Source organism: Notechis scutatus, chromosome 1 (genome assembly GCF_049901735.1).
Source record: "Notechis scutatus isolate UNSWTSFEM ecotype Mainland chromosome 1, rNotScu1.2, whole genome shotgun sequence".
NCBI lineage: Eukaryota > Metazoa > Chordata > Lepidosauria > Squamata > Elapidae > Notechis > Notechis scutatus.
In genome coordinates, this window is record NC_142009.1 from 236,625,452 (window position 1) to 236,639,710 (window position 14,259).

Consider the following 14,259-nt stretch of genomic DNA (forward strand, 5'->3'; position numbering starts at 1 on the left):
TATGTACAGACTTAGTATGTTATAAACAACTAATGATTGACATGGGAATTAATGTAAAGGAACCGATTGTTGTATATGAAGACAACCAATCAGCAATTCAGATGGCTTCCAATCTCGCTGTAAAGACAATATCAAAACACATTGATCTAAGATATCTAAATGTGGGACAATGTGTTCAAAGTTAAATGATTAAACTGGAGTACTGCATGTCATAAAATAACATTGCAGATCATTTTACGAAAGCCCAAAACATAGCAGGCACCACCCAAACTGGGTTTCTTAGGACCAATTATATCAGCAAACACAACCTCTAAAAGTTCTTTGGTCTTAAACCTATTCAGTCTGTTTGCAGGAGTAACCTTGCTTTTCTCCTGGTTACAGGCATTGCAGTTTAAGTACTTGCTACAGGGTTTTAATTTTACTCCCATTTTGAAATTAATGTACCCCAGACATCTATGCAGTAAATGTATACATTCGTCATGTGGCTTAACATTGTTATAAACCAAGTTAGCCATCTGCAACTGGTCATCATGTATCACATATAAATCATTCTCTAAAATAGCAGTAACACTTTTACCCTCTTTCTCTATTATACAGTTATCTCCCCTAAAGATTACTACATAACCAATATTAACTAAAGCCCTTATTGATAACAAATTAAATTTCAGTTTAGGTATATATAACATAGATAAATGCTCATTTACACATGAACTATATGCAGTACCTTCACCAGATGCTTTCATCTTCCATCCATTTGCCAATGATACATGTTGCTTACTCGAGGACATCTTTACAAACCTCTCTCTATTTCTAGTAATGCACTGTGATGCTCCACTATCAATTACCCACAAATCATGGTTTACAGTTGAATTGCTAGACATAGCTAAATTAACATTCTTCTTAGCCTTCTGGTGATTACCAGTATTCTGTCATTTTCCTTCTTACAGAATCTAGCTATACGTCCCCTAGCCCCACAAGAAAAACATTTCCTAACAGGCAGTTGAAAACAAATCCTCTTCTTGTGGTTGTTTCTCTCTCAGTTGGTCTCTTTCCAGCCTTCTTCTTGCCTCTTCTAACAATCGTCCGGTTATGTCAGTTAATTTCAGTTCATTTCTGGTCAGGACTTCCAGTGAAGATACGTAATCATCATAACTTTCATCCAATGAGGAAAGAATGCTGTAAACCTGATGCAGTTCTGAAAAAATCAGTTCCTTTTCATGTTGTTCTTGAAAAGTTATTTTCATGAAGTTCAAATGAGCTAACATATCTCCACCTTTCAGAAGACGTGCTCTAAACAGTTTACGTGTAAGATGTATGTGTGCACCTACACTGTCACGAACATAAATCCTCTTCAAATTCTCCCAACACCTAGCAGCAGACTCTTCTCCACGAATATGGACTAGCTGCTGGTCACTCAGTGTTAGTCCAATTATACAAAGAGCTTGTTCATTGTTACGTTTAAAGTCATCTAACTTTTTGGCATCATCCTCATTATTTGGATCCCAAGCATTTACATCCAGTGGATCCTGAACTGCAGCCCATAACCTTTCTCTATGCAGAAGTAGACTGCACTTCATTAACCAGGAAACATAGTTTGTTCCATCCAACCAGGTTATCAGTGATAGATTTGTTGACGGTTCTTGTGCCATCTTTACCAGGACAGTAACCCACACTTAAACAGTAAACAACTGTCTGAATACAGTACACTAACTCTCAGTTATCTGAGCCTGGTATGGCCTGGGTCCATAACCAATGTTGAGGTATTCCCCATTAGGGGAATGAGTGCACTCAGGGAAACATAATGAGAGTGATGTTGAATAACACACAACCAGCATACAGATTCACTGAACAGTAAAATGTAGGTTTTACTTCCAGTAAATGGGTAAACAAAGTCCATCAAACAGTCCAAATCATACATGGTCAAAGCAGTTAGTATCAGTCCAGGGATAATCCAAAAACGAAGTCAAGTATCATAAACAGAGTTCAGTAAACGGAGTTTGCTAAAAGTTGCAAGACTCACAACAATTCAAGCAGAATGACAATCAGGCAAAACAGCAAAACAGGAAATGCAAGAGAGAAAGAAACCATGTTTCTGTCTCCATATTATGGCCATTGGAGGAACCTCAGCCAATCACAATTACAGCATTTTCTTAAAGATACAGTATTAAATTACTATCCTGGTTTATATATTGCCAACCCAACTGTTAGGTGACTATCATTCCTAACAGATGGTTCTGAGCAAACAGCTGGTGAGCGCACTTGCGTGCACAGCTCTTATTTTCATGAGCGGCAGGCACGTTTGCTGGCCACTCATACAAATGGAGCTGGGCACGCAAGTGGAGCTATGTGCGCAAGTGGAGCTGCGTGTGCACGTCCACCTTGTCCACAGCCCAGTCCTGAACAGACCATGGCCCAGTAGTGGACCACACCCCAGGGGTTGGGGACCCCTTCTTTGAGGAATAGCAATAGCACTTAGACATATATACCACTTCACAGTGCTTTACAGCTCTCTCTAAGCTGTTTACAGAGTCAGCATATTGTCCCCAACATTCTGGGTCCTCATTTTACCAACTTCAGAAGGATCGAAGGCTGAGTTCTCCTTGACCTGGCGAGACTCAAATTGCCTAATTGTTGGCAGCTGGAAGTCAGCAGAAGTAGCCTGCAGTACGGCATTCTAACCACTGCACCACCATGCCTCCTAAATATGTTACACCAGGGTTGTCAAACTCGTCATCACGGCAGCATCACATGACACTGGGACGATTCCCACCTTTGCTAAACTGGACTTGAGGGTGGGCAGCATGTGACACATCCGGCCTGCAGGCCGGGAGTTTGACAGCCCTGTGTTACATGATGGTAGAAGATTAAAATAAATATTAAAAAAGAGGAAGGGAAATGGACTTTTGTAATTGGAGGTTTGTGACTGAATTGCAGGATGGGAAAAATGGAACCTGTCTCTTCCTCTACCTGGGACTAATTCTTCCAGGATGCTTGTGATGTCCCAGTCTTTTACCCTTGGAGATACAATTCCATGGAAAGGAACAATATGCACTTAACTCACAGTTAAGAGAAAACACTTCTGTAAGTGTTGGGAGGCCTACAGTGGAATTAGTTGTTAAGAGTTATTGGCCTCATTTACAAATAACAATTACTCAAGATTTATTTTGATCATGGTGTATGGAAGAAACAGAATGATGTCATGCAGACAAACAAAATATACTGGTGTGGCTGAAGTTCCCCCCACCCCTTCATTTATTTTACAGTGGAGTGCCTGAATAAGCTATTTTGTATTCAGAAGAATTATACATGTTAGGTTGTTTATAATTTACTTTGTATAATTAAATATTTGGATGGCCAAAAATTAACCATGGTCTAATATTTGTTGAATCGTTGCTAAAATGGGAAAACTGAACTCAGAAATTTCTTGACTAGCTGACATTGGATTGAACCCATATGAGAGCTACCTTACATGAGCAACTGCTCTCCAGAATTTATTAAATGAAATGTAGGTGCCAAAGAAATTATTGAACTAGCATTTGTGATTGTACAAATAGTTTCTTACTTTCTTTGTCCTCTCTGTCTTCTATTCATACAACAAACTGATTCAAAACTATCTTGCTATTAAAGCCCAGGTTAGTTATCTTATAGTTCACTGAATTATGCAAATTCAGAACATTTGATTAATCACATAAAGCATTGGTAAGTAAACCATAGGTAAGCAGGTAAGGCAAACACAGTATAAGAGTTGTTAATGGTTGTCAATGGTTTTGAAATCTTCTATAATCTGCTGCCTTCAAATGTGACCAGAAATTATGGGAGCTGTAGTACATCATACTAGTAGAGAAGTCAAATCATTTCTGCACTAGTGACTTGCAATCTGTCAGAACTGTGCAACCATCATTTTGCCAAAATATCAGAAATCTGAACAGGCCTTATATTACTTTAGAAATCACTAGGCAATACTATAAATACATTCTATGTCACTAGCATGGAAATTATTTACATTTGGGTATAGGGAAAGGGCAAAGTGAACGCTGTAGCCATAACACTTGCATTTGTCTTGCTTGCCTCTGGAGCAGGGAGATGAACAAAAACCTGCGAGATGAGAGAGACACAGTTGAAGCTAAGAAGATGGTCAGTCTGAAAAAGAACGTTTTAATCCCCAGTCACTGCTCCTTTGCCTGCTGTCGTTGCTGCCATCCCTTGGGGACATTTCATTTACCTGGGGGATACTAACAGAAACACAGAGTTTAATTATCTTTTGTAAGGATGTTTTTTTTCTAAGTCTAAATGGAGAGAGGACTGCATTTTTGCAAACCCCAGTCATTGCCAAAAAAACAAAAACAAAAACCAGCATAGCTTGTTGCCTATTTCTGATTGTAGAGGAAAGACTATAAGCAAATGTTCTTCGGACCGGAAAGCATGGAGAAATGTTTGCACTAAAGGTGAAATACCCATTAACTGAATCTATAGAAAATTGAATTTTCCTCATGCAGTTTATAGAAAAAGTCTTCCCTTTCCCTCTATTGTTTCTAACAACTTGGGAATTTTTACCTGTAAGCCCCATGTCTTACTCTGCAACAGATAGCACTTTGTACCAGCTCTTTTGCCATATTTATTCATGACCATACTTTTCACGGTTCTCCAATGAGCTGTTCAGAGCATCCAGTAGTGGGAGGTGCTTCAGTCGCTCCTTGGATAGGCTGGGCTTAATTGCAAGGACACTCCTCCTCCTCCACGGGACTCCTCCCTAGCGTCCCCCAGTTTTTGCTCAGCCTTTGTAGGAATAGGCAGCTTTTTCTTTTCCTTGGCCAGAATAGGAGCAAAGACTGCAAAAAAACCCTTCAGGTTTGGTCTGAATTTCTCTTAATTAGGCTCCATGTGTCACCTAAGAGCCACGGCAGCTTCCGATGGCATTCATTCCATCTGGCCGTGGGAGCTCGTAAACACAGTCAGGGAGCGCTCTCAGCGCCCTTGCAGCGGTCTGAGGCATCAAATTCCTAGCCGTGTTTACTCGAGCCCAAACGGTCAGCCCTTGCCATTGTGACTTCCCATTTCTAGCCGCGCTATTGCAAGCGGCGAGCGCGGCTTGATTTAAATGACCGAGGCTTTTTTTCTCCCCACCGAGAACCACCTCTTTTTACCCCTCCTCACCTTTTTCCTATTTGCCGTGGGAAGCCGTTTCAGGCGACTTCACGAGGTGGGAGTTCGCTGCTGGTCTGGTCTTGGCACACAAAATTAACTGCCGGTGCCATTGCGATCACTATAGACCATGTGGCTCTGTGCCGTATTTACTCAGGCTTGTGAGAGGCATTATCCCCAATCAGGGTCCTCTTTGCAGAAGCCCAGATCTGTCCATGCCATCCAGGTGCAGTGCTGCTATACCAGTCCAACCTAGCTTCTCAACGACCATACCCATTGCACGAAGGGCCCCCGAGGCCACATTTACCCCAACGGTGGCTGGACTTCGTCAAGATGAGTCCCTCCCAGAGGAGATCCCTGCGAGGATGAGAGCTTGGATGGAGCTGGTGATACATCAAGGCATTGCAGTGGGGGTATAGCAGACTGTTCTGGCCAGGGAGCACCCGGCAGCTTCTGACTGAGATTCACAATCAGTAGAGTCACTAAGCAGGACGGAGCAGCATTACCTCAAGTACCTCCCAAGGGGAGTTTTCTATGATACCAGACATGCCTCACCAGGGCTTACAAGATGAGGAGGCCAAAATGACCAAATGGTACAAGTCGAGTCAGGGTCAGCACATGACAGCGACCGGTCCTGTCAGAGGTGGGATCCCATAGAAAGGGGCATGTTGGATGATGAGGGCCTCATCCCCAATCAACTGACATTTATGGGCCTGTTCCGCCCTCAATTATTTAAGTCATTCTTGTTCAAGGCTAAAAACACCACACACCTTGATAAATTGACTCCTCTTCCCAACCACCAGTATTAGAGGAGGAGTCAGAGGACTTAATTTTTTCCCAACCTGTTACCAAGGTAGACATAATCCCAGTCCCGCACATGTTCTCTGACCTGGTACAAAAACTTCCGCAGCGGTGTATGCCACCCCCATGGGATATGACAGGAAGTTTTACAACCTGGCATCAGACTTCTCTTAACTTCCTGAACACACCAGAGGTTGATGATCCGATTGTAACTTTAGCATCCTCCTCCACGATTCCCAGCGAAGCAGAGGAGGCACTTAAACCAGAAGAGAAGACGGCTGAGTTAGCTTTTCGTAAAGCACATCAGTCAGACACGTGGGCCATAAGAGCAGCATGGCCGCATCTTTTTTTACCAGATCCAACCTTAGGTGGCTCCGTCACGTGAGGGAAACCATTCCGACTTCTAACATCAGGGCACATCAGGACGCACATTCAATGCGGTTAAATTTTCATCAAGGGCCATAGCATCCATGTTAGAGCATGGTGTTTACTATGGCTCGGACACTGGCAAGCTGACACTAAGCACAACTGGAAGCTTGCCTCATCCCACATTTCAGGAGACAAATTGTTTGGCACTGCCCTTGATCTGTATTGGTAGAAACCAGAAATAAGAAAAAGATCCTCCCTTCTCTTTTTCGCAAATCAGATAACAGAAACACCCAGCCCTTTCGGAGGGGTTCCTTTCATCTCTTCTATCAGGGTACATATTCCTCAAGAGAGCCTTTGGATATAGGCAGGGGCAGTAGTCAGAAAGACCCAATTTTGGGGACAGGAATAGAAGGAGAGGACAGGGTAAGAGACCATTCCGTGGGGCAGGAAACAGGGCTTTCTGCCATCCCAAATAGGGCTAAGGACAATGCTCTCATTGGCAGATGACTAAAACTCTTTGCAGACCAATGGGATTCCTCTACCTCAAACTCCTGGGTCCGAGATACCATTAGATTCGGCTTGGCTCTGGAATTCCAATCCACATCCCCGAACTTCTTCATGACATGCCCACTTTCTAGGGATCCTGTTAAAAGAACTCTTACGGAGACAGCTATCCACCATTTGCTGGAGATCTGTGCCATTCAACCAGTGGCACCGGATCAACAAGGGCACAGTTTTTACTCCCACCTTTTTGTGGTTCCGAAGAGTTTGGAAGCAAGAGAGGGATCACAGTGTAATGGCTTGTTTTACATATCTAAATTAATGTGTGTTATTTGACTGAATATTTCACTATTTCTGTGATTAATTGGTTTGTGGAAGTATCTCCAGGTGAATAATTGATGAGGATACATATTACCATTCCATTGTAAATAGTGAAAGATATCTCTTCTGCTTTGGTAATATTTCCATGTTAATTTTAATTACCCAGGGAAATAACTCTTGCACATTGTTCCCCAAATCCTGTGATGTATTAAACTGGATCATGTACAGATATAAAGGATTAATAAAATCATGTAAATAGAAGTTTCAGTAAATGAAGCTAAATATGAATATAAAATGAACAGTGTGAAGTCTTATTTTGAACACTCTGCATCTTTGCATATTGATCAAGTTGTAAAAGGTTCTGCTGGAAAGATCCAGAGAGGATGACCATCTATGCCAAGTCCTCAAAGTACTTGGAGCCATAGTGTTCCTCCTCTCTTCCTCATAAGTCTTCCAATGTGAATCCAGAGGCCATATTTTTCATTTTTTGTTGTTGCTTATTTTTGCTCTGTGTGTCCAAGACACATAAAATAAAGATCTATTTGTCAAGAAGTAGAATGTTCCATCCACATTTTAAAGCAATGGTAGAGATAGTTCTGGATTACAATGTGACAATGTGTACGAAGCAATGTGGTCATAAAGTACAATGTCACATGACCATGTTGCTTAGCGGTGGCAATCCCAGCAGTCCCAGTTGCCATTGTAACTTCAGGAGGGAAAGTTAAGTGGTAAGAAGCGAGAGTCCCAGTGAATGGCCACTAGAGAGCACAGCTGGGGCCAAGGGATCTTATCCTCTGTAGTGGGTTCAGTGGCAGCAACTTACTGTGGCAACTGGGCTACCATATGCTAAGGGTCTGCCTTAGACCAGATACAGTGTGATCTATTTACTTTTACTTAGAAATAACCCCATTATGTTAAATGAGGCCTAGATAAAAATACGCAGGATTGCAACCACAAAGAACGCAGTCAAAGTAGTCTTTTGCATACAGTATCTCATTTCAAAGTATGTCTACATTCCTCTTTTTGTTTTGCATGGCATCTAGATAAGCTGTTTATTTGGCCATTAGAGATTTATGTATGCATTAGTTGAGACATTGCTGGTTATTTTGTAGCAGATATTTAAAGAAATTGAATCCCAGTGGAGAAAAGGGCCACTTGCTCACTGGTTTGCAATAATTCAGAGAATTATATTATGAACTCTGCTATTTAGAACTTTTACCTATTTACCCCAAAAGCACCAAGAAAGAAAAAGTCCAATAGGATGTGAATTGGATTCTATAAATTGGACGTCATTGTCATCATCTGACATTCTCCTAACTTTATTCCCAGGCTGCTACGTCTCTTAGCCTTCCTGGACCGCATGTCTCCCTCCTGGGAGCAGATGCCATTTTTGGAGCAGACACAATTCATTATGGCCACTCTGAAAATGGCTTCTGCTTCTGGGACAAAGTCACATGGCCTAGGCCTTAGGGACAGAGCAGTGTGCTCTGCTTCCCTACCAGAGTCTTCAGATTCTAGAGATCTTCTTTAAGGTAAGGGTGCAATCGGTTACTAGTGGTGGGGAGGAGTGTGTGGGAACCAGTGGGGTGAGAGACAGATCCAAGGCCTTCAGGGACCAGGTGAGAGGGAAGCAGGCCCAAAGTCTCTGAGGATCCTGAGGAGTGGGATGGGGAGAAGATAGGAACACTGTAATGTATCTGTGGTCAGTCATAAAGGAGAATGACTTCACGCTGACCATAACTTTGAAATCAAGTCATAATTTGCTCAGTTTTAGCTTTGAATTATTAGAACATGTTTTATTATATAGTATTAGAATATTTTATTTGAGCAGTCACACTTTTATTAAGGCCATGTCTCCTTTTAATATACTTTTAAGATTTGTAAGGCTTCTCACACTTCATTGTTCACAAACTTTTAAAGTAGTTTACCCAGTGGATTGAGATAAAGTATATATTTTAATGAAAGATAAGGTATACATTCCAAGGATAGTTTCTCCTTGGATAAGAAGAAACCTTAGAAGCCCTGGCAAGGAAAGAAATTCCTTATATGGAATGATGTGTGGAGGAAAATGAGTGATTGGATAAGGGGTTTGTATTCTATAGGAGGGACTGATTTTAATGCATATAACCTGTGCTGGATGAAGGGAGCCTTTGCAAGAGTCCACCTACTATATGGCTTGATATCATTGTCCTTAGGTGAAAAATAAAGAACCTAATTTCATGTGGCTGCCTGATGTTTTTTATCAACCTGACTCAGAATGAACTGAATAAGGAATCAAATATTTCAGCAGAATGGTTGCAAGTCAAGGATAACCTGTTATGAGAGGTAATCAAAATTCATTTTCCCAACCAATGTGTGCCTTTATGACCAAATTTCATGTTCTTGACAATAATACACAATGCAGTGATGGGATTCAACTTTTTTTAACCACTGGTTCTGTGGGCGTGGCTTAGTGGGTGCACTTTGCACCAAATGCGTGCTTTGCGCGCGCACAGTGGGTTTGATGCTGACTTTTTCCTGCAATCCTGCACTCACCCTGTGTCTTCAACAGCTGGTGCGTGGCAATCCGCTGTGCTGCGTGAAGCAGCTGAGCTTCAAAACCAGGAAATAAAGATCAGTATAGAGCCGGGGCAGATGGGAGGGCCCAGCAGCTGGTTGTTGGAGCAAACTGGTTCGCCCACAGATGTTCCTGAGAGCTACCAGTTTGGCCGAGCCAGGCCGAACCGGTAGAATACCACCCCTGGCACAATGGGTCGAGAGTAAGGATGGCATAGCTAGACTACAGAACACTTTCTCAAACAAAACAGTAGCAACCTATGATATTCACAGCTTCTTTCTCTGCCTTCTCTCTCTCAGTTACATGTTCACTCAGTGGCCGTAACAACCTGATTGTTGGAATGGAAGTTGGTCATTAAACGAGGTGTAGTATAACTGAGTCTATACAGCATTCAAATAACCTTGATGTGTTTGCACTTTTTAAAGCCTAGCCTTATATCAGGAGGCATCATCTGTAGAAACTGAAGTGAAACAGATCACATTGTTATTTTCATAACTCCCATAAAGGATGACTGAAGGGAAGTTGCATTTCCATGATTGAGAAGGGCTTCGAAAAGCACCAGTTGAGCATTTTCTGGAAGCAAACATCTGAGGAAGACAAATGACTGGTTCTTCCTGCAATTAAAGCTAAAATGGCCACAAAAAGACATGCCTGCAGCAGCCTAACATAGCCAATAAGAACTGGGAACACTTGCCTCTATTTCATTGGAAACAATACCATCAGTGAAACATCATGTTCATGGCAAAATTGTATCTACATTAGTGGGGAAAAGACTTGGAACAACTAAAGGTGTATATGTACTTCAGCTCTGGCTGGGATTGAGAGAAAGGCAATACAGGTAGTCATTTGACTTATGACTATAATTGAACCCTAAATTTGTTTTGGTAAGCAACAGTTGTTAAGTGAATTTCACTCCATTTTACGACCTTTCTTGCCATAATTGTTAAGTGAATCACTGCGGGTGTTAAGTTGGTAGCATGGTTGTTACCGTTGACTTTGCTTGTCGGAACACCACAAACGGGGATCCCATGATCCCATTAGTACACTGCAACTCACAAATACAAATCAGTTGTCAAGCGGCTGAATTTTGATCATGTGACCAATGGACATAAGTGTGGAAAATGGTCACAAGTCAGTTTTTTCAGTGCTGTTGTAACACTAAATGAATGGTTGTAAGTCAAGGACTACCTGTATCATGAGGACATTTCATATTTAAAACATGGTTACTGGGAAATGTTTGTGCCCAATAAGGAGAAACAAGGAAGAGACATGGATTGAAATGGGATTTGCTTCTTTGTGGCTTAGTAGTGTGTTTGTATGCAACATGTTGAAGCTGTTGTTGTTCAACAATTTTCAAACTTTTAGCATTCACTTTGTAGTGATGATAATGCTCAAGTAGATGAGAGTCACATTTAAAATACAGTAATGATATTGGATGAATGGTTATTATCTAGCTTTTAGTTGTGCTGATTCATAAAGTAGCCAATAATATAAACTTATCAACATAAGGAGGCCTTGGATACACTGCAGAGTTTCTTCTAGGAACGATAGAAAACAAGCAAGAAGTACAGTAGACAATACTGCTACCCTTCAAAAAGACCTTGACTATGTATCAGAATGGTCAAACAAATGGCAACTTCAAATCTCAACAAATAAATGCTCTGTCTTACATATTGGCAAAAAAAAAAAAAAACAACAACACCAGAAAATAAAATACAGGCTGAATAGTCAAGACCTTGTTGATGACCCAAACTCTGTCAAGGACCTTGGAGTACTCACCTCTAATGATCTAAGTGCTAGAGCCCACTGCAACTACATAGCCAAAAAGGCATTAAGAGTTGTTAACCTAATCCTACGTAGCTTTTTCTCTGGTAATATCACACTACTAACTAGAGCATACAAAACATTTGCTAGACCAATACTCGAATACAGCTCATCAGTCTGGAACCCACATTACGTATCTGATATTAGCACAATTGAGAAAGTCCAGAAATATTTCACAAGAAGAGTTCTCCACTCCTCTACTCGTTGTAGAATACCTTATGCCACCAGACTTGAAATTCTAGAACTAGAAAACCTTGAACTACGCCGTCTTCAGTCTGATTTAAACATGGTATATAAAATCATACATTGCAATGTCCTACCTGTCAATGAATACTTCAGCTTCAACCATAACAACACAAGAGCACACAATAGATACAAACTCAAGGTTAACCGCACCAAACTTGATTGCAGGAAATACGACTTCAGCAACAGAGTGGTCAATGTCTGGAATACTCTACCCAACTCTGTAGTTTCTTCCCCAAACCCTAAAAACTTTAACCTTAGACTGTCTACTATTGACCTCACCCCTTTCCTAAGAGGTCTGCAGGGGGCGTGCATAAGCACACCAACACGCCTACCGTCCCTGTCCTATTGTTTCTTTTATTTTTCTTATATGTACCCATTTCATGTATTCATAACTATGTATACACTTATACTTATTATCTTGTAAACAATTGACAAATCAAATCAAATCAATAAATAAATAAATCCTGCTTGTTTTACTTTTCTTCCTGACATTTTTACTATCAACAAAAACACCACTAGATGGTGCCATTTTTACAGCAGCCAACCTTATATCAGCGAAAGGAAAGGAACTATGGGCAAGATTTAAAGACTGCACTAGTTCAAGAAAATCCATTGGCGTTTATTGCTGGTTTTATACTTTAAAGTCAAGTTCCGTCTGGTGCAAAATGGAAGTTAATTAGATGATCAAAAATGCCTCCTTTTTCCTATTTTCATATGACAGCTTTCAATTGAAGCACAAAAAGTTCAGATCTCTCTCTCCCTCCCTCCCTCCCTCCCTCCCTCCATTTTGTTTAATTTGTGAGCAGAATTTGAATAGGTTACAACATTGGCCAGACTAGTGCCCTACATAGATGTTGGATTTCAGTTCCATAAAGCTTAGCCACGCTTAATTTCAACAACGATGTAAGAAATAAATTAAAATACAGTATCAAACTTTTCATGCAACTTCTTTACAAATACAGCCAGACCTGTAGAATGCCCAAAGAACTGAAGAGAGACGTATGCATTGTCATTAGAACTGATGACGGAGACAAGTTCCTAAGTGGCCGAGATAATTTCCCTAGAATTCTGCTTCTGATTCAGGGTTCTCTTACTGAGACCTTAAGGGGTCTCCTCTTGAGCAAACCTTTTTTTTTCTTGCAATATCACAATCATTTCGCTGCAGGAATGAATTGAAGATGGTGGTTGTCACTTTTAAAGCTCTATTTGTCTACTTTTGTACCGTAAAAAAATTATAAACTTCTCAGAGCCTTCTGATTGGAATAGCACAAAGGAAGTATAAATAAATGAATAACAAGTTGGTGTGGCTTCTTATTCAGTTTACAAAAGCCAGCTGAATTTGAAATTAATCTGTATTTCAACAACCATTGGGATGCTCTTCACCAAAGCCTAGTGTAGCATATGGGTTTTATGCTTTTAAGAAGAGTCATTAGTTAAGATAGCTGTCCTGATGCATCTAATTAATGTTTTTTATATATATTAACTGTATCACTTCCTGTGAGGTGCTTCCTGTGGTTTTTTGTGTACTACTTGTTGTGTGTCCTTGGCTACCTTTCTTAGACTGACTTGGCTGTGGACCTTGGATCTCAGACAAAGTCAGGAGGTGGTTGTGCTAGATAAGCACATTTTTTACATTGAGAAAAGCAGGCTTGGTTGAAGAGTTGCTCATGTATCGTACACATAATGCACCCATCCTCCAAAAACTTGTTGACGCTTTTCAGTTTCCCAGGATATTCTAAGTCGGGTCATCATCTCATTGCCTGAAGGCCAACCCAGTCATGAAATTTACTGAGTAATTCCAGAGTCCCATTGCTCATTCATAGCCCAGCTGAAAGTTGTATCACAGATTAAATATGTGAAAACATAGAATATGGTTGCCAAGAACTCTAACACCATTTTATGTCATATCATGAAAGCAAAGTGTCTAAATGTAAAAGTCTTATGGGATTCTCTTTCTATTTCAAATATTGTATTCAGATCTAAGAAGGATTCAGATAGTTTAAATAAAGATGGTCTTAGACTGAAAATTCCTCAAGAAGGAAATAGGCATATTTATGCTTGAGAAGACTGAGAAAGGCTCTGATAACACTCTTCAAATACCAAATGCCTGAGGGAATGTTACATAGAAGATAGATCTGTTCTCAGTCATTCCTTTCTGCAGGATACAAAATAATGGATACAGGTTATAAGAAAGCAATGTCAGACTTCAGGCCAAGCACAGCTACCTAATTCTTCCAAAAACATATTCCCATATTCAGGAAGTAGATAACAGCAGATGCTTTAGGGCAAGGGTTGGAAAGTTTAAGACTTGTGGACTTCAACTCCCAGAATTCCTGAGCTAACATGACTGGAGGAAGAATTGTGGGAGTTGAAGTCCACAAGTCTTAAAGCTGTCAAATTTGAAGACCCCTGCTTTAAGGCATCAGGACAGAAGTTGCAGTATATCATTATATGTATTGTATATTATATATGATATGATATATTATTATATTATATTA

At 40.6% G+C, this 14,259-nt stretch overlaps 1 protein-coding gene across 8 annotated transcripts in view; it reads left to right on the forward strand.

Moving 5' to 3' along the window:
• CRACR2B (calcium release activated channel regulator 2B) overlaps positions 1–14,259 on the forward strand; it is a 49,715-nt gene that overhangs the window by 29,992 nt on the left and 5,464 nt on the right. For 4 of the 8 annotated variants that reach the window (XM_087950818.1, XM_087950817.1, XM_026668233.2 and 1 more), the window contains one exon: positions 4,080–4,457. The exons of 3 other annotated variants lie outside the window; for them this stretch is intronic. In XM_087950818.1, coding sequence (XP_087806944.1) covers positions 4,080–4,236 — 157 coding nt within the window. In that variant the 3' untranslated portion in view covers positions 4,237–4,457. Of the gene's footprint in view, positions 1–2,934; positions 3,366–4,079; positions 4,458–14,259 lie in introns of those variants that run through there. One more of the 8 variants, XM_087950823.1, reaches the window with a different exon arrangement.